Source organism: Vigna unguiculata, chromosome 11 (genome assembly GCF_004118075.2).
Source record: "Vigna unguiculata cultivar IT97K-499-35 chromosome 11, ASM411807v1, whole genome shotgun sequence".
In the NCBI taxonomy this organism is placed as follows: Eukaryota; Viridiplantae; Streptophyta; class Magnoliopsida; order Fabales; family Fabaceae; genus Vigna; species Vigna unguiculata.
In genome coordinates, this window is record NC_040289.1 from 36,781,739 (window position 1) to 36,805,961 (window position 24,223).

At 31.8% G+C, this 24,223-nt stretch overlaps 3 protein-coding genes and 1 non-coding gene across 5 annotated transcripts; 2 read left to right on the plus strand and 2 right to left on the minus strand.

The window, feature by feature from the left end:
- Nucleotides 1-1,773: 1,773 nt before the first annotated feature.
- On the plus strand, nt 1,774-1,855 carry TRNAS-GCU. The gene has a single exon. It is a non-coding gene; the product is annotated as a tRNA-Ser (tRNA).
- A 2,173-nt stretch (nt 1,856-4,028) lies between these two features.
- On the minus strand, nt 4,029-6,380 carry LOC114168998 (transcription factor MYB46-like). The gene is made up of 2 exons (XM_028054003.1): nt 5,892-6,380; nt 4,029-5,168 (listed from the first exon to the last, which is right to left on the minus strand). The coding sequence occupies exons 1-2, from the start codon at nt 6,170-6,172 to the stop codon at nt 4,448-4,450; spliced, it is 1,002 nt and encodes a 333-aa protein (XP_027909804.1). The 5' UTR covers nt 6,173-6,380; the 3' UTR covers nt 4,029-4,447.
- Nucleotides 6,381-12,456: 6,076 nt separating this feature from the next.
- LOC114169184 (nucleolar GTP-binding protein 1-like) lies at nt 12,457-15,555 on the minus strand. The gene is made up of 3 exons (XM_028054223.1): nt 15,427-15,555; nt 13,016-15,072; nt 12,457-12,756 (listed from the first exon to the last, which is right to left on the minus strand). The coding sequence occupies exon 2, from the start codon at nt 15,052-15,054 to the stop codon at nt 13,021-13,023; it is 2,034 nt and encodes a 677-aa protein (XP_027910024.1). The 5' UTR covers nt 15,055-15,072; nt 15,427-15,555; the 3' UTR covers nt 12,457-12,756; nt 13,016-13,020.
- A 4,314-nt stretch (nt 15,556-19,869) lies between these two features.
- LOC114168325 (tRNA-specific 2-thiouridylase MnmA) lies at nt 19,870-23,983 on the plus strand. Of its 2 annotated transcripts, none has more exons than XM_028053099.1 (10): nt 19,870-20,300; nt 20,384-20,458; nt 20,550-20,603; nt 20,957-21,035; nt 21,135-21,262; nt 21,717-21,800; nt 22,267-22,350; nt 22,610-22,761; nt 23,061-23,211; nt 23,309-23,983. In XM_028053099.1, exons 1-10 carry the CDS (start codon nt 19,962-19,964, stop codon nt 23,639-23,641), a joined length of 1,479 nt encoding a protein of 492 aa, XP_027908900.1. In that variant the 5' UTR covers nt 19,870-19,961; the 3' UTR covers nt 23,642-23,983. The 2 variants fall into 2 exon arrangements, with proteins under 2 accessions (XP_027908900.1, XP_027908901.1); XM_028053100.1 differs by having other exon boundaries at nt 20,186-20,300; nt 20,388-20,458.
- Nucleotides 23,984-24,223: the final 240 nt, after the last annotated feature.

The window sequence follows — 24,223 nt, forward strand, 5'->3', positions numbered from 1 at the left end:
AAGACTAAATTCATGTATTTTTAAATATGAATGACTAAATTGATCAAAAGTTTTGAAGATGGATTAATTTTAAAATTTCACTTAAACTTGAGGACCAAAAATATATTTAACCCAAATTTAAAAGGAAAAAAGAACATTTAAAATAAAAAATTTAAAAATTTCGAATTATTATATTTATGGTTTGATTTTTTTTATATAAATTTTCCAATAAAAAATTTATTCATTAATATATTATCTTTAAAAATTATAAAATTTAATCAATTTATTATATATTACTATTTTTATTAGACGAGTATGCAAAGACCTTTCTATAATGTGAGTGTTAGAATATTACTTATATTAAATTGTGATTAAATTAATTAAAAACTCTAAATTAACTTCTCATCAAATTTTCAGTTGGATTCGAGTCAAGATTGGTGTTTTTTTTTTGTGTTCTGCTGAGCATTAAAATACACTTTAGTTAGTATTTTAATAAATATCTTTTTAATATATTTTAAAATGTCAAGATTAGTAGTAATCAGTGTATTATAAAGACACAATAGAAGAACAACAAAAAAAAAAGTCCAATAAAAAATCCAAATTCGTTGAATTCATCTCGCGCCTCCTTTAACAAACATATTATAGACAACAAATATCTTCTATTTAGTGTATAAATTGCAAAATAAAAACCCTATAATAGGTTTGATGTCATGTTTTCCATATATATATATATATATATATATATATATTATTTTTTAATTCACTTTTAACTTATTATTTCAAATCTTTCAATTATTTATTCTAATATTTTTTTTAATGATGTGATATGATAATTTAAGAATGATTAGAGTGATTAGTTAAAAATGAGTAAAAAAACATCAGTCAAAAAATTATTATCTTATAATAAATAATTTAGTTATGTAATTTGTGAAGACGATACATCGTAAAAAAAAAAATGACCACTAACCAGCATGTGATCACGACCATTCCAATAAGGCAATGACATAACATCCTTTTAAACTTAAAGTTTGAGCTTCAAGATTAAATCACAAAAAAATGGACCATCAATCATACACCTTAAAATATCTTAAAAAATGCATTTACTCTTAAAATTAATTACAATAAAAATTTGATAATTCATCGTATTATAGTTTATTTGCTACTATATAATATATTAAGTATATCATTACCACTAAATTACATATTTAACAACATGTAGATGATTTTATATTTCTGTGTGCATTTAAGCTGGTGCTGTAAAAATTTTCAAACATGTCCAATTCTATTTTTTTTTTCACTTTATTATAAATATTTTGTATTAAAGAGGTAGGTTTTATCTCTAATGTGAAATACGTGTGACAGTTTATATTAAAGAAGTAAGATTTTATGTCTTATGGGAAAGATGACTGTCTTCTTATCGATGTTTTATAAATGGTCCATTCAACCTAAGTTGAACTTTAAGTTTTTTTTTTTTTTCTTGTACTCTGGTATATGCACACATACGATGAAGACGACAATGAAAAATGATGAGAAAACAATATGAAAATGGAATCAAACTAAATGGGAATGTGCATATAAAATAAACATGTCATTCTCATAATAATGAAAACATCTATTATTGAACTTCGTAGACCCACTCACTCACAAGACAGACTAGTTTGTTTTTGGATCTTTAGGAATGTCGGAAAAATTTAGGTTAAGAGATAAAAAAGATACCATAACCACTTTGAAATTTTCACATATTACATAAATCTTCTGATAAAATAAATACAAATTGATTGAGATCTCAATGAAGTCGCTTTGGCCGAGTGGTTAAGGCGTGTGCCTGCTAAGTACATGGGGTTTCCCCGCGAGAGTTCGAATCTCTCAGGCGACGTCGTATTTTGATGTTTATATACTTTTTTAAGAAAATCGTTATATTTTTTTTTTAATTTTTAATATATATTAATGGGTTTCAAATTACAATGTTGATGTTTCAAAATTCTCGAACACAATGATAGCCCACTAATTAAGGGCCCATTTATAAGCAACGTAGCCTCCATCAACGATATTCATTGGGCAATAATAGCAGCATTTGTTTTTTTCTGTAGAATTTCATCACCTACTTAAATACATATGATGTAACATTTTCAATAAAAGTTATGAAACCATTACTTTTCGGGAGATGTTTGTTTGTGCAATAGAATTCTACAATGTACTCAGTTATCATTATTAGGGTTAATTTTAAGAATATTGGCACAGAAACGTTTCAAATACTATACATTAAATCTTTTCTAATACTATGTTGGCATAGTAAAAATAGTATAGTTTTGTCTTCAGTTTCCTTAGTCTCACGAAAATAATTTAGTAATACTTTTTTCATTTTTTTTTTTTAGTTAATAGATAAAGTTGGCATCAAACTCAAACTCAGAAGGAAAAGATTGAACATTGGTTTTCTTTTTTGTTTGTGCTAATATAATTGACTAAAGTTGGTTGAAAATAATGTGACGTTACCAAACCTTAATATGTAGCAATTAAATGAAAAAGGTAATGATTAATGCTACATTACCATTCGGGCCATTATCTTTCACAAATAGCCATTGAATGTGTCCGGAGACGTCACATCGACACTAACATAATTCTAATGCAATAATTACAGTGCAAATTTAGAAAGTAATGCTACATCTTACCAATTTTTTTAATATTTTATAAAGTATACTAACTAAAAAAAATTACCTATAACTTCTAACACCACCTAAACATGTAATAATCTTGTTAACTTTTTATGTATATATAATTAAATAACATATTTGTTGTGGATAAAATTACACCACTTGAAAAGTAATTAAATATGTATAAGTTTACAAAATGATATATTATATATAATTAAAACTATAACATGTTATTTTTACTAGTTCTCCTCTTGTTCTTTTCTTTTTATCCTTTTTTTTCCTTTTTGTATCAATCTTATTGAGATATTCCTGAAAAACCTTCTTGATTTCAAATCTCTTTCATTAACATTCAGGTTTCTCTTTATCAAAGTTTAAATATCCTATCACAACTCCTTTAATTACCTTTGATTTATCTATTATGGAGTTAAATTTCTCACTCTTCAACTATAATTTTATTTAAGATTTTACTCCTAATATCTTATATATAATTCTCTTTATTTCGTTTATCCTTAAATATAGTCTGTGCAGAAGTTTTCCTAGCTACTCAATCCTCTTTAACTATCATCACACTTAGGTTTGTATATTTATTTATTTTTCTTGTTCGTTTAAATATCAATGTTAGTGAATTCATTCGGTTTTTTAGTAAAAGGAATATTATTTACGCTCTATAATGTTAAAACTTATTTTCTAATCAAATGGATTTGATTCATTCTATGGTGTAAAGTGCATAAAATACCCTTTTTTTATGTACAAAAAGAAAATTGAATATTACACTCACGATAAGAGCATTTTCTTAGCATACCTAAGGTTTGATTTCGTAAATTTCTAGGTTAAAAACTACTTAGGTTTGTTTACCGTAGCAGCCTTTGTTCGTTATTATGATTGATTTTGATTGTGTTTGTAGGTTAAAATAATTGTGAAACACACGTGATAATTATGGCATGGGAGCGTTCATATTCCAATTGGAAATGATATCGTAAGCCACTCTTCATCGCTAAACCAACTTGTCATTTCAATTAAGTTGCTTTAAACTCACTTCACCACACACAATACCAAAATTCTCCTTCCACTGATTATTTCCCATCTTCAAAAGTTGAAATCCTATAATTACTGTTTGAATTCAACACCTTATTAGATCAAAACCTACTTTCCTATTATCATATCATCAAAACCACTCTGACTAAGTACCCATTAACCATCATTCATTCATCAACAAAAATCTCTTGTGCTTCTCTGCAAAATTCTAAGACCAGAATCATTCCTCATTCTCATTGTGATCTTAATGAAATTACATAGTTATGATCATTGTGTGTGTATATATATACATGTATCAGTGTTATATTGTTAGAATCAACATGCAGCTATCAGTAAACAATATATATAAGTATTATTATCCACTCAATACAGTAGAACAGAAAAATAATCTTTTACAATCTATTCACATCTGATTCACAAGTATAACAGATTATTATTGTAAATAACTACAATGGCTTCCCCGGATAAAAGTGACCTCATCAATGCCATCAAGATGATGGTAATTTAATTACACATGATCACTAATCCTGCAGATATACATGATTTTTGCTTTTATTTTCCGACCTAAGTACCTTGTTAATCAGTGAATTTGCTCCCCCGGTATAATGCCAAAAGTACAAATTACAAGGTTTTTAGGAGATCACCAAGCTTATCTAATATGAATGGACATATATGTTTATGTTTATATATCTATATATATATATATATATATGGAGGTGCTGATTCCAATAGCAGCCAATGGGATCCTCAGAAGACTTTTGAAAAGGGGAAAGAGAGAACACTCATTGGATATTTGAAAAATCAAGAAAGGGAAAGGATGAAACATCTTTCATCAACTCCTCCAAATCCCACTCTCCCATGGTTAACTCTTCTTGAAATAAATTCTCCACCCCAGCCCTATTTTCAGTCCTCTTGTTGTTGCAGCAGTTGTTAAGGATGACACTGTTTATGTCATCAAAGTAATTACTATGGTTAGTGTCTGTGTTGCAGGTGCTCTCCACTTTCAGGTTATGGTCAGAAGTAGTGCTAACACTCTCTAGAGGAGGAACATACATGTCCCCTTCTGTCCCAATATTTACACTCCCAAATATTCCTCCATTTTCCAAGTAAAAACCTTTGTGATCAACTCCACTTTGCGTTGTTGAGAAGCATGGCCCTGCAGCATTGAAGAATCCACCAGAAACTGGGACGTTTAGTCCATGATCTAGCATAGGCAACCTGTCAATTATGGAATTGAGAACTGTGGCATGCGTGGATGGTGATGGAGATGATGATGATGAATTGAACATAGGCATAAAATCAGCATGTTGATCTTGATGGGTATTAGAAGTAGTAAACCCTGCCATGTTAAGGTCTTTGTTAGGGTCATACGAGGACTCGCTTCCATTTGGTGAGGTGTTGTTGGATGACATGTTCTTCAGTCTTTTCTTTATTGTTGAATTCCAAAAATTCTTAATTTCATTGTCAGTTCTCCCAGGCAAGCGCGCCGCAATTTGAGACCATCTTTAAAAGTGGAACAAATATCTGTCAGGTTAATACACAGCACAAACTAATTGTGTCTGGTGGGTGTCATAGTGCAATGTATATGTAGTTTTCTGTTAAGTTGATTCATGTTATGGAGTGCCTTCAACTCGAAGTCCAAATATACTTTTTTATGTTATTTTCTATGCTAGGTATCTCAGAATTACTATGTATTTACAAGTTGGGAATGGTATATATGCATATGTGTGAACTTTCTTGCATACTTTTAGATACAGCTAGGAAAGTTTGGCACATGGCATTGGATAATTCTTCATACATTTTCATTTAAATTGACCCCATTCAATGGCTGCACCAAGTAAATAATTTTGAAACATTAATCATGTCTCTATCTTGCTTTCCACCTTTCCAATAAAGACAACTAATATAGCTAAGGTTAGAAGGAGCTAGTGGGTGTAACATGTCAGACACAACTTTGATTTGCTCGATAAATACTTGAGATGTATGTATATATATATATATATATATATATATATATATATATATATATATATATATGTATGCGTACATATGGGATTCAGAAATACATAATACATGTATATATAACAGTACTACAGAAGTTCTTGAAGATCATATAGAATCAAGTTTAAAATGCATTATGGCATATTTTAGTTAATAACAGTACTTCGTATAATGCTAATGATATATATACATAGATCAGTTGAAAAGAAGGAGGAGTAGGTGAACCTGTTTCCGAGAAGGGAATGCAAGTGGACAATGAGTTCCTCTTCTTGTGGAGAGAATGCACCTCGTTTGAGATCAGGCCTCAAGTAATTGATCCATCGAAGGCGACAACTTTTGCCACACCTCTGAAGGCCGGCATTTCTGGCGACATCGCTCCAACAACCTTGTCCACTGTTTAGCATGTAGTTCATGAGCTTGTCATCTTCTTCAGGCGACCACAACCCCTTTCGAAGCTTGTTATTAACGTTGGTGTTGTTTTTTGCAGACACCTCGGGCTTCCTCATTGTGCACTAGTGTATGATCCCGACCCCAGAAGCAGTGTTCCAGTGATGACCAATTTGCTCTCCAAGGGGTGTGATGTAAGATAAGAGAAGGATTTATAGAGAGAGAAAGATAACAAAGAAGCTTCATAGGGTGGGAATGATGATGATAATGATGGTGATGGTTGTGGGGTTTGCTTACAAAATAGGGAAGAGTCATAGAGAGAGAGAGAGAATTGGTTGATGAGTCTAGTAGAAAACGGTTTGGAGAGGGACATGAGAGATTGAGAAAGATGGTGTCTTCTTGTCTTTGACTCCATGGCCTTGTCTTTTTTCTTTTCTATTTTTTTTTCTTCACTCAGAAGGATGCCACACACACATACGCACCAAAATATAAATGAATAAATTAAAAAAAAAATGTAGATACAAGAAAGTTTGTTTTATAACCAAGCCAAGATATTTGCTTCCACTTCACATAATCTCTTCCTCTCTACCCCCACACGTGTTCTTGAAGATATTATAAAACTAAGGTTTATATATGACGGCACATCCTGGGAAAAATAATGTGTCTAAGTTATATTTTTAATTAATTACTTTTTCTGCATAACATCCACATGCCTAAGTTTCATTATTACATAAAAAGAAGTAAAACAGACTCAATATATATGTACGAATATATATTATATACGCTTTTGAACATTCGTGAAAAGCGACGAAGCAAGAATTTTTAAGTCTCTTCCTCTCTCTCTCTCTCTGTCTCTTACCCTTTTTCTCTATATAGTATTCTTAAATCAACACATCTTGTATAAAAAAAAAAAAAAAACAGTGGATGTACGTTAACATCAGAATGAGTCCATGATAAACAGAAGTTTTATCAGTGCCGTTTGATGATCTGATAGAAGTGACTTTGATCTTAATTGATTTTAAGCCAATACTATGTAGCTGTTACTTTCACCAACCAAATAGAAATAAAGATTCGTTAATAATATGTTTAATTATATTGTTTATAAACTTCCTAGCAAGGGACCCAATGACAATTAGTTGGCCACAAGCTACTAAAACAATTGAGTTTCATTCTTGCATAATACACTATTGAAAGAAAATGAAAATCTTATCAGATTATAAGAGGTAGTAAAATACTGCAAAATTTCATGGTATAGACTAAAAAAAATATAATTTCGTGGCAAGGATGAGTCCAAAGTATATGGCAGCAATGGTTAAGTAAGAGATATATACTATTTTTGCAGAGAAATGCTGACTTTGATTAATAGTAAACGAAAAGATGGAGATTAGTAAATTGCAATTGAAGGAAGTGTTCACTTTAGCCTTCTTTGATTTTTGTCATGCATATTCCTCTCCACATAAAGGTGAATCATGCTAGAAAAAGAAGAAAGAAATGGTGCAACCAGATAATTGACTTTTTGGACCATCTTTTTAAAGCAGCAAGGACAATATTCATACATATGGACAATAGCAGTTTCCTTATATAATAAACTAATTAACGTTACAACCTTCAAAACAAGTTGACATGTTTTTGATTTGGAGGTTGTAGCATTCTGCTGACGTACCTGTGATAATATATCTTAGCCATGAGGGTTAATTAATTAATTAATCCATTTTCTTTATTTTAAAATCAAAACTTGAAGCAAAACCATCCTGGTGGTTAAAGTGGTGGAGCATGTAGGAGCCTAAACACTTCTCAAAAGCTGATTCGATGATTGGAAGAACCATATAGAAAGATAAATTGCTATAGCTGCAAACTGGTGTGAGCACTAAGATAATTGCGATGCATCAAAGCAAAACAACCAAAATCTTTTCGGTATAATGGATAAAGTAGAGACCCACTTCTGCACGAGGAAAGGAAGAACCAATTGGAATAGGGATAATGGCTACCCTTTCTGTAGTCTCATTCTGTACACATTTATTATGATTGTTCTTTTTCATAGTAAGTTTTTGTTTGTAACCACCCTATATACAAGTTCTACAAACTCAAAAAGGCTTCAAAGATTGTCAAAAAGTTGCAAGATAGTACAAGTAAAAGTTAAAAGAAGCAATCAATTTAACAAATTGGCATCCCCCAGAGGGACCAAAGTGGGTGGATCAAACATTTCTGTCACAAAATCATGTGTTTATGAAACTACGAAAGTGGCTACAGATTCGCTCGATCGATCGGTTCAAGAAATGTTGTAAGGGATATTTGCTAAAAAAAAGACATCAATTTGTCCACCTCACAGTTCCAATTTATGTCGTTAACAACACATCATATTGCTTTGACTTCAAATAATATAATGATTAATCGCAGTTTAAGCATAATAGTGCTGCAGCAGGGTGTAGAGAATATGCGCGAGGGTTCGTGTCCACAGATCGCAAAACCCTCACACTAAATCACATCATAAGACCCATTTTCAAGTTGCTTCGAAATGCATTCTTAATGAAGGAAAAAAAAAGTGTAGAAAAGTATATGATTAATGAAAGTAGAGAAGGAGCAGAGAAAGAAGCAAGAACGTGATGTCTTAATCGGTGTTTGAATATGGTTCACATAGTTACGTAGAGATAGAGTATCTAGATAGGTAAAAATGGTGACAGAAGTTGAGAAATGAGAAATTTGAAGGGTTGAGGTTTTCCATGCTTTGAGAGTACTGCATGAGTTATTGCACAGTGTTGATGTTGATTACCTCATAAATAAGCAAGCATGACTTTAGTTAGATGAGAGGGAGGGTCCTACCAACAACAAACATGGCATTAAAACCCTAGCAATAAATTAAGAAAGTGCAACCACCAGATGAGTAACGGACTATAGCTATCTCCTAAGGCAGTGGAACATGATACGGGGAATGTTTTCTTAGGATACATGATTCTCGTAACACGCAGCTACAAACAAAAACAAGATGATGGTAGGTGTCGATTATGAATAATCAATATCAAACTCATGAGTGCTGCTCTTAGATACCATTCCACACAGTATAACTAATCCACCTGCATAAGTAATGCATTGCACTACTTTCTACTCGTTTTTATTTTCTAATTCATTTAGCTATGTGCTGTTTATAATGGTAGTTCAACAAGTTTTAGGAGAAATTCAAATTCACCTTGGTTCCTCAAGATAGATATATCTACTGTTGTTTGAAGAAGAAAAAATGTTTATTTTAACTTTTTACAATTCTAGTATTATTTTTCATATGTTAACAAACCTTTTTTCTCCATAAATAAGAATAGATGGGTCTATATATTTTTTTGGGTTAAATATGTTTTTGGTCGTTTAATTTTTAGTGAAAATCGAAAATATTTCCTTTTCGAAACTTTAGACTAATATAGTTTCTCAAGTTTAAAATGTGTATATTTAGTCTTTATAACAATATTTTTTCAAGTTGATTTGACGTTTCAAATACGTATTTTAACTAATATTAAAGTGAGAATGAGTTAAATGATATAAACAATTCAAATAATATCCAGAAACGCGTTTAAAATGTTAAATAAATTTAACAAAATTTTTTAAAGAGGACTAAATCTACCTAGTTTTTAAAGATGGAGGATTATATTGGTTTAAAGTTTCGAAAAAAGATTAATTCCAATTTTCACTAAAATTTAAGAGATCACAAATATATTTAACCTTATTTTTTTCATAAAGGGACCTTCTTCATCCAGAAATAGGAATACATATAGGTTTATATCTTTTTTTTCATATGAAATTATATTTATTGGGAGATTGTGATTCTATATATATAATATTTATGTTACACATATTAGACATCTGACAATCACTTTCTAACCCAAAACACTTAAAATAATAGAGTTATGGATCTTTAAGCTTTCAAATTATTTAATTTTATTTTTTCTATCCGATATGAAACTTTAACTTACACTTGGATTATTCCCGACGCAACCGTTAATAATTTCTTCAAAATTTTATTTTGCGTAATGATAATTTTTTCTATAAAATACTATGATATGGATTTATGCTTAAAGAAAAAAAATCAGTACATATATTAAAAATAATTCTAAAATAGAATATGGCTAATATTAATAATAATTATTATTCTAATTATTATGACAGTAATGGTAACAAGTATTTTTTTAGGCTTAGTCTGTGTCTCTTTTTTAAGTTGAGTCCGTTTATGTAAGTCCCATTCATTATACAATAGTACAAGGGGAGTGAGATTCAAATTATCTAATAAGTCTGACTTATATACATCTTATTTAGGTTGAATTAGTCTGACTTAATACTAAAGAGTGTTATAATAATTTTTTTAATAATAATAAAATATTCTAAACCATTTTCCATGACCAACAAGTATATATTAATTAATGTCACGGGAAAGAAAATGTGAAAAACTTTTATGGCAAGAGAAAATTATTGTATAAAATAATTTATTGCATACAAATTTTTAAGTAATAAAAAGTTATCAAGGGTATTTCATATTTCTAAATATTTATTCTTTGGATCCTTATCAAAATGAGTCAATTTTCTTAATAAGTTTTTCAATTTAGTTTTAGTTAACTTACTGTGACTGGTTGAATATTTTTTTATATGATGGTAAATGTTTTAAAATACTATTGCCTTACAAATTTAAAAAGAAAATGTTAAATTAAATATAGCTAAAATAATCTCAAATTTCGCATAAATACCAAAGCTGTTTACTAAATCAAATTATTATTGTTAAGAAAGAACATGAGCGAAAAAAAATAATAAGAGAAAGCAACTCCATTGAGATTTTTTTTTTTTTCCTTATATAATATGTACTGGTTAATTGGTACGAATACCAAATTACTTCGATGATGAATTATATCAAAATTTTTCTTAAAATAATTTGTTTAGACATAAAAGTTATTAGTTGAGCATTAAATTAAAATTTTCTGCCAAGTATATGAATAGTTCAGCCCAAATTAATAAACTCTCACAAAAACCAAGTTTACAAATTTTTACTAAAATTTAAAAACCATATGATATTTCACTAAATCCAATTGACTATTTTAATGTGTGAATAAAGTTTGAACATAAGACTATTACAACACTAAAAGTCACCAAATGGTATGCACAATTTAAATCCAAGCATACTTCTCTTACCTTGGAGCAAAAAATTGTAGTCAATAATCCATATGTATTTGTCATAGTATCTATATATAAGTAATAATGTGGATTGTTACTTATTTACCCATTCTTTCACTCATTAATACATCAAAACATAGTGATTCAACTATTTGTTGATAGAAAATTTGACGTGTTCTCTTATATAACTACATTATAAAAAGAAAAAAACTATTTTATATGCATAAAGTTTTTTATAACGACATAAATTTTAGTAATTATTTTTTATAATTATCTTTTTAATTATAAATATTTGTTATTATAAAAAATATATACAAGCTCGTGTTTTTACATGAGGAGTCTTTTTTTTCTCTCTTTCATCCTTTAAACTGCTGTTGACACACCAAATGAAATAAGGCTTTATTTTGAAAATATTTTAATAAGTTAGGGTTCTTATAATATTCATAAAAGCCCCTTTTCCATCAGGAGCTGCAAATCACCTGAGTCCGTCTAGAGCTTCATTTCACCATGTTGGCAGTTCAAATTTTTAGTTTTATAGCGTTAACGTCAAATTTTAATATAAATTTAGTTACATTAAATACGTGTTCCTAATACATTAAAATTATTTTCATTTATTCCTTTTAATTTAATTGTCTTAAAAATATGTTTCCATAAAAATGTCACAAAGCGATACTTTATTTTTTCACTTTTCTATTGGTTGGTGAAAATAAAATACACAAAGAAAAGACAGAAATATAAAAATAAAGGTAGTTGAAGAGTGATAAATTGAAAACTATTTTTTATTTATTTTAAATAAAATATATAAATATTATTTTTGTTTATAATTTATAAGAAAAAAAAACTTGAAAAAAAAAAACTCACTTTTTTATTATACTTGGTTATCAAAATCATCTCAATTATTCAACCGAAATAATGACAAGAGATAAATGCTCATAGACAAGCAACCCAAAGAGCTCTATGAGACGATTACTCCTACAATATCTCAAAAACATGCAGATTATGTTGAAGAATTAAACGTCAAGAACATAAGTGGTACATTAAAAATGGGTATAACAAATTAAAAAATAAAAAAATTCACTCCCTCGAATTTGAATAAGACTCAACAAATAATGTAGCACTCGTCATTCCAAATTTTGATGGAGTCAATTAGATCCAAGAAAGGGGTATCAAAGAATCTTTTTTGTACTAGTTTCTAGTCCTGTGCAAGACTAGAACGGAATAAGCCACATATAGGAAACTTTAGATGAACGACTCAATAAAATAGAAGAAACCTTCCAATAGCAGCACGTTGAAGCATATGAAACAAAACTCTTTCATAGATGTCTCCAAAATTAAACCAAATAAATAACAACAAAAGAAGCTATAATGCTGCAACTTACAGAATAGCAAGTTCAATAACAATAATAATAAAATGAGACAGACGGTATAAAGTAAACTTAACTCAGTTGCCATCATGGCACCTTAAACTCCAACGAAAACCAATAAATGAAACAACAAAACTTTAGGCAGCTGCAGAAAAATGCCAACAAATGCCCCTCTAAATTGCAGAAAAATGCATCCCCTGCAGAAAACAAAAATTTATGTGAGATATGAATACTGAAATTAATCATATAAAAAAACAACAAAACTTGTACATCTATAATTAGGTCAATCTGAAATGTCTAGCTAGAAAAATCAGCTACAATTCAATTCCCATGAATCAATAAAAAAAGGTGAGTACTCATCAGAGACAAAAATCATCATACAAGGGCTTGAAACACGAGCAATTACCGAAACTTCAAACGTCACAAATAAGGCAAGATGCACAAGCAAAAACATACCAGTCCTAGCGTCTATCAGTTTTGCCACTGGAGCGCTTCCCAGAATACAAGTGCTTGGGCTTCAGAGTAGGTATGACTCTATCAGCTTCTCCGCGACGGGCATCCTTGTTTCTCTTCTTGACAGATTTCTTTGCAAGTTTAATTGCCTTGACCTTTTGAGCAGAATCCTTGAAGCCTTCACCAGGCACAACTTCATGTGGTGGGCGTGACAGTGACCTAGACCGTGACAGTGATCTACTCAGTCGTTGTTTTTTGCTAGGTGTATCTCCATCAATGTCCATACCATCTCGGCCATTTGCATTTCTTTCAGGTGATCTCTCCCTTTTCCGTCCTCTTGTAGAGACAGATCTGCTGCGCATTCTCTTAATTGCCAAAGTGGGATCAAGCCCCAAAGATGACAACTGTCTTCCCATTCTCTCTGACGTGAACTGCTTGTCCTTGTCAAACTTTCTAGGAACAGTTGGCCTACTCTCCGCATTGCTCTTTTTAATCCTGTGCTGCTGGATGAGCAAGCTTTTCTTTTTCCTAATCACAGCTAAAGCTTCTTGCTGTTCAGGAGTCAACTCAGATCCATCAATCTCAAAATCATCATCCTCAGCTTCTGCCTCTCTCATCCCTTCTTCTCTTTCCAACTCTTCAACCCTATGCAGAATATCAGGATCAATGAAATCATAAACATTGTGTCCATCCAAGATTTCAGGCAGTATATCCTCTTTCCATTCATCATTGGCTAAAATGTAACTCTTTCTCAAATTCATTGAGTATACACCAGCCCCACCATTCTCATCCTCCAGATCCTTTTCAGTTTTTCTCTTTTCCTTCTCAGCTGCTTCCTTAGCTCTAGCTTCTAAAACTGCTGCAGGAATACATGATGGTCGTTCCTTCTGGTCACGAGGCTTTGGTAGTGCAACATGAAACCTATTCAAGCAGTCATTAATTTTCTTTGATTTCATCTTTATTTCTACCCTCTGATTCAATAACCTTTCACATGCTGCATTTTTTACAGCAATTACCCCATCTTCGGTCAAAGTGCTCATGGTCAACAATACACCGTCGTCATTTGTTGCCTCACCTCCTTGACCAACTATAGTCTTCATGGCTTCAGCTTTCATCTCCATGACCAGCTTCATATCTTCCTCCGGTATCCCATCCAGCGGTTGCAAGTCAGTCTTGTTGCAAACTATGATCAGTGGCTTGTTCATGAACAAGGACTTAATGCTGTGAAACAGAGCGGCTTGCTGAGCAATACTGTAGCCACAAGAACCAGAAATATCCAAGAAAAACAATATTGCAGCTCTCAAATGTGCTAGAGCAGTGATACTGCACATCTCAATAATATTACGATCCTCAAAAGGCCTGTCCAGAATCCCTGGTGTATCAATTACTTGGTACCTCAGGTATTTATAATCTGTGTGACCTACAAAGAGAGACTTTGTAGTGAAAGCATAGGGCTGGACATCGACATCAGCTCTTGTAATTTTGTTAATAAAAGAGCTTTTCCCAACATTTGGATATCCACAGATCAAGACAGTCCTTGTATTAGGATCAATCGAAGGGAGCCTAGCCATGTGCTGTCTGACTTGTTCTAGATAAGCCAAACTCGGTCCAATCCTCTTGATCACAGTGCACATGCGGCCAAGAGCAGCCACCTTAAGACACTTGCACCGATACAGTGAGTCACCATACTTCAGCAATTTCACATAGTCTTTGGCAATCTTACTGATAAGATTCCTAGCAGTGTTGATTTGTCCAAGTGCAAGCTTGTAATGGTCTTTGTTGTAGAGCACATGGAGGAGATCCCCATAGAAAGGATGAATATCATCAAGCCGGGGGAACTCATCAATTATGGTAGAGAGCTTATCATAAAAATTCTGCTGAGTGTACTTCACCTTGCGCATGTAGAATTGGCGGAGCCGCGAAATTGCATATCCCTTGTGCACAACAGTCGGTGTCTGCCGCTGGGTACGTGAGAGGATGATATCAACGAAATCCTTCCCATTTGGCACCACAGTAATCTTCTTAAAATTATACTGAACCATCGCACCCTATCAACCTTCCTGCCACACAAAAAGTATAACAAAATTACAAAAAAAAAAATCGTTGGACCAAAAAGGGGCTACAAAAGTTAAACCAGACACGGTAATGCAAACATCAATTTTCATTCAGAAAGCAACACTGCATGTAAATATATGCTGAATATACCATTATATAATTTAGATGAACACATTCAAATTTAGAACATATAATAACAGCCCAAAATGAATCTTAATAAACCAAAACAATAACACATAATAAACTCAATCGAACATTTAAACCCGAGACCCCATGAACAATCCTGAGAAATCAACAAGGCAGTGCATGGAAAACGGGGCGATACGCGGGTGACGAATACTTAGCAAGAACAGACTTACCCTAAAACACGTTCGCTTGTAGGGTTTGTATTGTATGCGCCACCCAAAGTGTTGCGGCTATGCCACCGATCTTCAAGACTCTGTTTTGGTTGGAGGCTGCACACAGTCTCAAACATATACATAAGGTTGAACGAGGGTTTTATTTTGGAGAAGGTGGCACAATGTCGGTTGCACTGGGAAACGGGCCCAACCCGGCCCAGTTTAAATTTACATAAGTATCAGCCCAACCTTTTTTTATGGTATTATCTGATCCTAAATAATGATAGAATTATATATCTTTTAATAATTACTTCAAGAATTTGATTAGAGTATAATATGTCATAAATACTTTTAAAATTTAATTTATTATGTAAATATGGTTTTTTGTATTTTTATGATAATATCTTAAAAAATCATAGGAGTATTTGAAACCTTTTCTTGTATTTTTGTGATATTAATTTCAAAGGAATATTTGAAATTATTTTTAGATAAATGATAACGTGGAACTTATCGTTATAATATTTACTATCATTTTTCATTCATAAATAGATAATTCAAAAAAACAAAAATTTAGTTAATAGTATGAAATTTAAACTGATAATTTATTGAAAATTTTAAAGAAACTAGATATATTTTATCTGGATTCGAGAAAGCTTGTTTGCTATTTTTTTTATTGAATAAAAAGATAAAACATGATTTAATGCAAATAAGATAGTATTTCCCTTCTTTAAAAATCATGACCTAGTCCTATGTATTATATTGTTATTGAAAATTTATGCAGTAAAAGAATGACATTTTGAAGTTGAAAATACAGAGTGATTTGGAGGAAATCTCTTGGAATATTATTTAATATTTATTTGTTATGGATTTTATTGTAATATTATTTATAATTATATATTAAAAATAACGTCTACTATGATTTTTAATGAAAAATAAATAAATATGTATATTGTAATTTTATTACTTAACTTATAATAACTAATAAGTAACCTGAGTGAATTATAACATATCTCCCTACAATTATCAAGAGTTTATGAAAATAGATAATTATAAGGTCTAATAATTTTTTTTTAATCAGGTAACATATAATGTCATATAAAAAAATATTATATCTTTCAATTAACTATTTTTATTATTAGACGTATGATTGATAGATATAATTAATAAAACAATAAAGATATTGCTTTTAAAAGAAGGGACCTGAGGTTAGAAATAGAGATGTAAAAACGAGTTTCAATCCGTGAGTCAACCCGACTCGTCACGGGTTTGAGTCGGGTTAGGTTGAGAAAAATTTAACTTTTTTAAAAGTGGATTGAACTCAACCCAGTTCACTTAACCCACTAGCATTTTTTTACAATGTTTTTTAATTTTTGTAATAATTATTTATTACTTCTAATTATATAAGTTCACAATTTCATATCTTTAAATGTTAGAATGTTACTCAATAATATTTGAATAGTTTGAATGCTTTATTGAATAGCGTGACAGAAAATGTGTAATATTAGCCATGTTTTCTTGAACTATATTGACACTTTCTTGGAAACAATTCATCATATATTGGTGGTGGACATGATGAAAACATTGGTTCTTGATTTTATTGTGATTGTCATCTCATGGATTTTTTTAAAAAATTATTTAAATATTTGAATACTTAAAAATAAATACATAAATAATTTTTTTATGTGGGTTGGTGAACCAACCCACTTAACCCACCAACCCGTGGTGGGTTGAGCCGGGTTGCAAAATTTCTGACTCACCATAAAGTGAGTCAGGTTGGGTTCACTCATTTTCAACCTGACTCGTGATGAGCCAACCCGTGTGAGCCGGGTTGGCTCACTTTGACAATAGAAGAAGAAAAAAATCTCTTTAATTTTATGTGTTAACTGATATTTGTGTATAGCACCGATTAATCATTGAAAAAGTTACAATTGAATATTAACAATATAAAACAAAAGTTATGTAAATATTAAATCAAACTAATAGTATAGAACTAAAATTATATAAATATTAAATGTTAATTTTAATAAAATAAGATAATATGATCAAAATGAACTAATATCTCATTTAATAGTCTAAACCATCAAACAAAACATTGTATATATGATAGTTCAAAGCATAAAATCCAAAATATAAATAGTGTGTTACAGTCATCCCACAAAAATTAGATAAAATGTTATACAATTTATGTACACAACTTGCACTAGAGTTTTCAAAAGAGAAAACACAAGTCTAAACCAAAAACACTAGAATTTTCATAGAAACTCTACTGTGCAACATTTTCTACTCTTCCCTGCACGGGGCTAGCTACAAGATCTTCAACTGCTCACACCGATCAGATGATCATGGCACGAAATAACAGACACTAAAAAACAAAAGAGACAAAAAAAAAGGGTAAGCTAGTGATTTAAAAAGAAAACATAAATCATTCTATAATCAATAACATACAACAGGCACAAATAATCAATTAGTTTAACACAATTTGATAATCTAAGACTCAATTAATCCAGATTCATGCATTGAGATTGAATTCAGGCAGCTGTGCATTTGTAGTGGCATCTCATGTTCTGCATAGCGATAGATACAGGGTAAAACTCTACCACATACAAGGTTAGTCCGTTAACACCTACGATCAAGAAAAAAATCTTAGGCTATGACCTTTTGCTCCTCTCACCACATACCACATTCCTCTCTACTTAAGAATTTGAATGGTTATTAGAGAGTTAGGATAACTGCCAAGATAATCCATACCTCAATGCATACACTACCACAATCATTACTAATCCTCCTTGGGTTAGCATTAACCAATCTCAACTCAGTCTCATATAAACAATCTCATATCATATACTCATCATTCATAATAATTAAAAAGTTTTTATAACCACAAAAATACCATTCAAATCACTTAAGAATACAAGTTTAAAGTCCGTACTTACTCGCCCAATTAGTAGCAATTCCCAGCCATTGGCCTTTGTTCGCCCAACTAGTAGCACTTGCCCAACCACTGGTACAGGTTTGAAATTTCCTAACTTGGAAATTCGTCCAATGAGTAACACTCGCCCAGCCACTGGTCCATGTCTGAAATTTCTAACTTGGAAAATCACCCAACGAGTTTGTGAATCTGCATAATTTTGTAGATCAGTGTTCTGTATAATCATGCAGATCAACTTATTTGCTTAGCGAGTAGGCTCGCCCAACGAGTAAGCAAATTTGCACAATTCTACAGAAACTGATTTAAGCAAAATTATACTTATTCAACAAATCCTTACAACCCCAAAACCTATAGAGAGACCATTCGAGTATCAATTAATTATATCAAAATATTCACACCAATTGCATCCAATTACACCTATATAACATACAATTATTTTCGATCAACAGATAAAACCTAAGTATTTATTATTTTCAAACATCACAATCCAGTTTATATATCAACATCAGTCAATTACAAAATAATCACATAATAACATTCCTAACATGTTTGTGAAACATGATAGATATTAACTTTCCTTACTTGAGATATTATACAAACAGTTCACAGAGAGTTTCAATACACCTCACAACCCGACAAAGTCCCTAACTCTCCATAAGAACAACAAGAACATGATCATAGTGCATCAATAGAATCACTAATCAGTGGAAAAAACATAAGGAGAACTCAGAAGACACATGCGGTCTAGAATCATCTGCATGCAAAGAGATTTAGACAAAACCAGAGAAAATAACAGAAAATCAACTCACTATGTTTTAGAGATTGATCAAACAGACATGTAGAGCGTGTCGCAGGGATCCCCCTAGCGATCTCTGATTGTTGAACACATGATTACACTTTGATCGTTGAACACATGATTACAAAAGTCAACAACTTAGAGAAAAGATAAAGAAGATTTTAGAAACAGTTCTTAGAAAGATAAAATGTTTATAACTAATTAGACTCGTTTATTAGATTTCTATTTATATTTAACACTTTTTAATAATAAAATAACCAAGTTTCATTATTTCAAACACTTACTCGTTCTAAACTACTACGGTGTAATAATATGTAATTCCATATTATTTATAATTTTTTAATTTTACTTCTCAATATCGAGATAGTTATAGGTATTATTGTTAATTTATAGAAATGAAATAATATTATTTACTTTTAAATACTTTTTGTCGAAATATAATAACTTATATTGATTATTCAATCCAATCAATTCAATTGATTGATTTGAATTGGATGCAAATGAAAAATATATTCAATATAACATCATTTGATTAAAATTAATTAAATTAGATGGAAAATTGTATAAAATTCAACTGAAAATCACTTATTATAATTATTAGCAAAAATGTATTTCCCAAAGCTTCGATAAGAGCATATTTGATATTTCATCAAAGCGAACAATGAAATAAATAAAAAATTTATTAGAAAGAAGACTACACAAAATTCTTCAGAATTCAAACAAAATAAAGAAAATAGGAAGAAAAAAAAACATAGTTCCCAGCAACTGTGTTTCTGAAATGTTTTATTCTGATAACACGCACACGCTGAACGGATGAGGTGTGATGAGTGAATGATGTTGAGGGTGGCCGTGCGATGGAATTGGAAGCCAATGGCTTCTCTGCCACTAACTACCTTTGCATACAAACAGCAACAGTTCCACACTCTGAACCCTAGGCCTCCATGTCGCACCTTCAGGCTTTTATGTCGAACTTCTTCTTCCGCCGTTGCACACACCTCGCTTCCTCTCTCCGCCGACTTGAACCGCTACCTTCGCTGCTCCATGCCGCAGAGTTCGCCGCTCCGAGTCGCGGTTCTCGTTAGCGGAGGCGTCGATAGCAGCGTCGCTCTCCGGCTGCTCCACGCCGCCGGCCATTCCTGCACCGCTTTCTACCTCAAGATATGGTTCCAAGTACGCCTTCATTCTTCGCGTTTCAAATTGAATTGCGTAATCGATTTTGCGGCTGTTGCTTTCTCACGCGTGGTTTTTTGTAGGAAGATTTCGAGAACTTTTGGTCTGAGTGCCCCTGGGAAGAGGATTTGAAGTATGCCAAAGCTGTTTGTAGTCAGGTCGTTTTCTTATCAACGCCTTTGTTGTGTATTTTGCTGATCAGAACATTAGTAATGGAAGTGCATATGGTGTTTGTGTTTCTATTTGCAGGTTGATGTACCGTTAGAAGTGGTTCATTTAACTGATGAATACTGGAACAATGTGGTATGCTGGATCGATTCAGCTATTTTTGTTCAATATTTATTCACTTTCCGTTTAATGGGAATCTTCTATGATCCGTATAACTTATAATTGTAAGCTATTTGTTTTTCCTTTAACATAAAATTAGTTCGTGTATAACTTATAATAAGCTTATAGAACAGTTAAATGCGAGAATTTCTATAAATTAATTAATAGCTTAATTAATTTTAACTGATGGAAGAAGTAATTCATTTTACCTTATTCTTTTCTTTTGCAAGTGCCTATGAATAAGTTTTTCTAGAGAAGCCTAAAATGTAAGTTGCAATAGTGTAGGTATTTCTGCCTCGTTGTTTGACTATTACTTACTTGTATATCAGGTTTCTTACCTCATTGAAGAGTATAGTAGTGGCCGAACTCCGAACCCCGATGTTCTTTGCAATACAAGAATAAAGTTTGGTATACATTCAGTCTTATGCAATAAGCCCAATCTGATCTTGTGGTAGTATGTTTCACGTACTTTGTTTCTGTTTCATTGATAAAATACTGTTTTGTTAGGTGCATTCTTGGACGCTATTGGTGGCATGGGCTTTGACTATGTTGCCTCTGGGCATTATGCAAATGTTATCCACCCATGTGCTGATGGCATGAATGAGCCTTCTGTTCTTGAACTATCACAAGACACGGTACTCATGAATCTTGATTCTGTTTGTCTATTATTATATGCAGGTGATATATTTGTGTACTTTGAGCGCTGTCGGAAGAATCTTCAATGATCAGTATTAAGTTTTGCATATTTCTCTCCTTTCCCATTTATTATGCCGGAAAATACATACTGTTAGATCTTGTTAGTGTATATAAGTTTCTGATAAGTTTTTGGTCCTGTTAGAATCTGATTTGGTAGTTTGTTATTCAATCTGTACCAATTTTCAGTTACACTACTTTTGGTCTGTGCCTGTATTACGCACCTGACTAGTTGTTGCCTATATATAATGTACTTGTTGAACCCTTTGAAAAATATCAAGAATTATTTTCATTCTCTCTTTACACTCTGTATGCAAGTTTGTTTCTCTGCAATTTTTTTTTCTATACTCTGCAGATCACATTCTATCAGATCTTAATGTGCTTTTGTAATTTTAGGTAAAGGATCAAACATACTTCCTTTCACACCTTTCACAATCCCAGCTGAAGCAACTTCTCTTTCCACTTGGTTGTATTCCCAAGGTCTGTTGTGAATTTGAATCATTTTCAATGCTTGAATTGCGTTTAAATTTGTATGCAATTCAATCACTTTTTTGATGTCTATCTTCAGAATTCAGGCAGTAGGCAGTCAGAATATATTTATTAATTTGTGTGCCTTTAATTGTTGTTTAGGATTTAAATTTGAATGCTGCACTTCAGTAACCATTTGACAGGCCAACAAATTATCTTGCCTCTACGAAGTTTTTTCCATCTTGCGGCTTTAAAAGACAATTGCTATCCTTTTTTATATGATGGCTGCCATAAGAATTTGAGCATGAAATTTTCTGAATATATTTATTAAATAGGTTTTTTAGTGCCCTTAATTGTAGGTTGATATTTAGATGCACTTTTGAAGCGAAATAAAAGCTATCACGTTATCTTTTTCTCTAGGCATGTTGTTTTGAAGAAATATTAATCTAATTGTCTTCTACTGCCACACCATCTGCAGGATGAAGTTCGCAGGCTTGCGACAAAATTTGATTTACCAAATAAGGATAGAAAGGATTCCCAAGGAATATGCTTTTTGGGCAAGGTATGTGCAGTGAACAGCTCCTTACATCATATCTATTTCATGGTGATGAGATGTATTTACAAATAACTCTTGAGCTTTTAGAGGTTCTAAAAGTGAAAGATTAAAATATAAATGAAATGATACTTTGGCAATGTCCGTATGAATTATGATAACCATTCTTTAATTTTCTTTTTTAGAAAATCAATGATGCCATATTTTTGTTTGGAAGCTAGTGTAGAAATTTGATTTCTTGTTTCTGTTCACTTTTTTTGAGTTATAGATAAGATTCAGTGAATTTGTTGCAAGACATATTGGGGAAAGAGAAGGTATCATACTGGAGGCTGAGACAGGAGATTTCCTTGGCAAACATCGAGGATTCTGGTTTTATACTATTGGTCAGCGTCAGGGTCTACGACTACCTGGAGGTCCATGGTTTGTTATCTCCGTATTTCTTTCTGACATTAGTTGTATTTATGTGATAAGTTTCCAATCATGTAATCACAAAATTCATTTTGTATTGAAGATATATTCACGTTGTAGGCGCAGAAATATTAGGTTATTAATACGATTTGCGTTGTTCAATTTTTTCTATCATTACTTCGACTATTTTCTCCACATTGAATAATTTGAAAAAAAAAAAGAAATCTTTCAATGCATTCCTGTCCAGATGTCAAATTTGGGCTTGTATTAAAAAAAAAAGAAATTCATCCCATTTTTTTTATCTTATGCAGGTATGTTGTCGAGAAGGATGTTAAAAACAATGTAGTTTTTGTCTCAAGAAATTACTTTTCCTTTGACAAAAGGAGGCGTGTATTCCGTGTTGGCTCTTTTAAATGGCTTAGTGAGGTGCCCCCAGGCCAGACAAGTCAGCTACAGTGCAAGGTGAATTACTTGAAGATCAATTTCTCTTTCCTGTTATTTAAAACAGTTTCTCATTTTTGTAGTACTGAGTTATGTTATGGTATCTTGACCTTTTCAGGTGAGACATGGTCCTGGATTCTACGATTGTAACTTACAAATGGAAGTGGAAGGAGATGGCCAAGGTCACTCTGCAGTTGTCCGCATATTTGAAGATGATCAAGGCCTGGCAGCTGGGCAGTTTGCGGCCTTTTATGAGGGAAGAAGATGCTTAGGTTCTGGTGTGATTTTGGAGTTCTGGGATGATCATAGTTTTCCAGTTTGTACAAAAGCTTTAGAAATTGCTAGAATGGAAGATAAATCGATGCTTGGAAATCCAGTAAAAATAAAAGTTAAACCAGATAGCCCCCAAGAAGTATGTGATTCTGCCGAGTTAGCAAGTAAAACATCATAAGGTAATAAGAAATTCTTGAGTTGTTGACGCTGAACAAAACAGGCAGACATGTCAGGAAAATGCAGCTTCCATATTCCCTTTTCAATTGGCTACAAAATATTACTGCTAAACGTGACGTGTATATTTTTCCGAGCTTTGGTTCTGTAACTTTTTATACACATGTTCAGGAAGTATTTTTTGTTGGGAATGATGGGCATTTAAGTTGCAATACGAATGTAAGATAGGTGACAAAATAGTAGCTTCCACACTATTTTGGATTGGATTGCGGATAAAGTTGAAAAGGAAAAGGAAAGAGTGAGAGAAGTATGACTCTCAATATTAAGAGAAAAAATATAGAATAAAGAGAAATAAGTGTAATGTTTGTAGTATATTTTATTGATGTGGTAGAAAAAAATTAAAATAATTGAATAATATAATAAATTATCTTTATTATAATTTTTATAAGAATTGGACTAAAAGTCATGATTGTACTATTACAAATCACTATTAGTCTAATCAATATATGTGAGGAGCATAATCAATATGGTTTGTACCAAAAATTGCACCCAAATCTATGTGATGAGCTCTACCACTGTATACTTT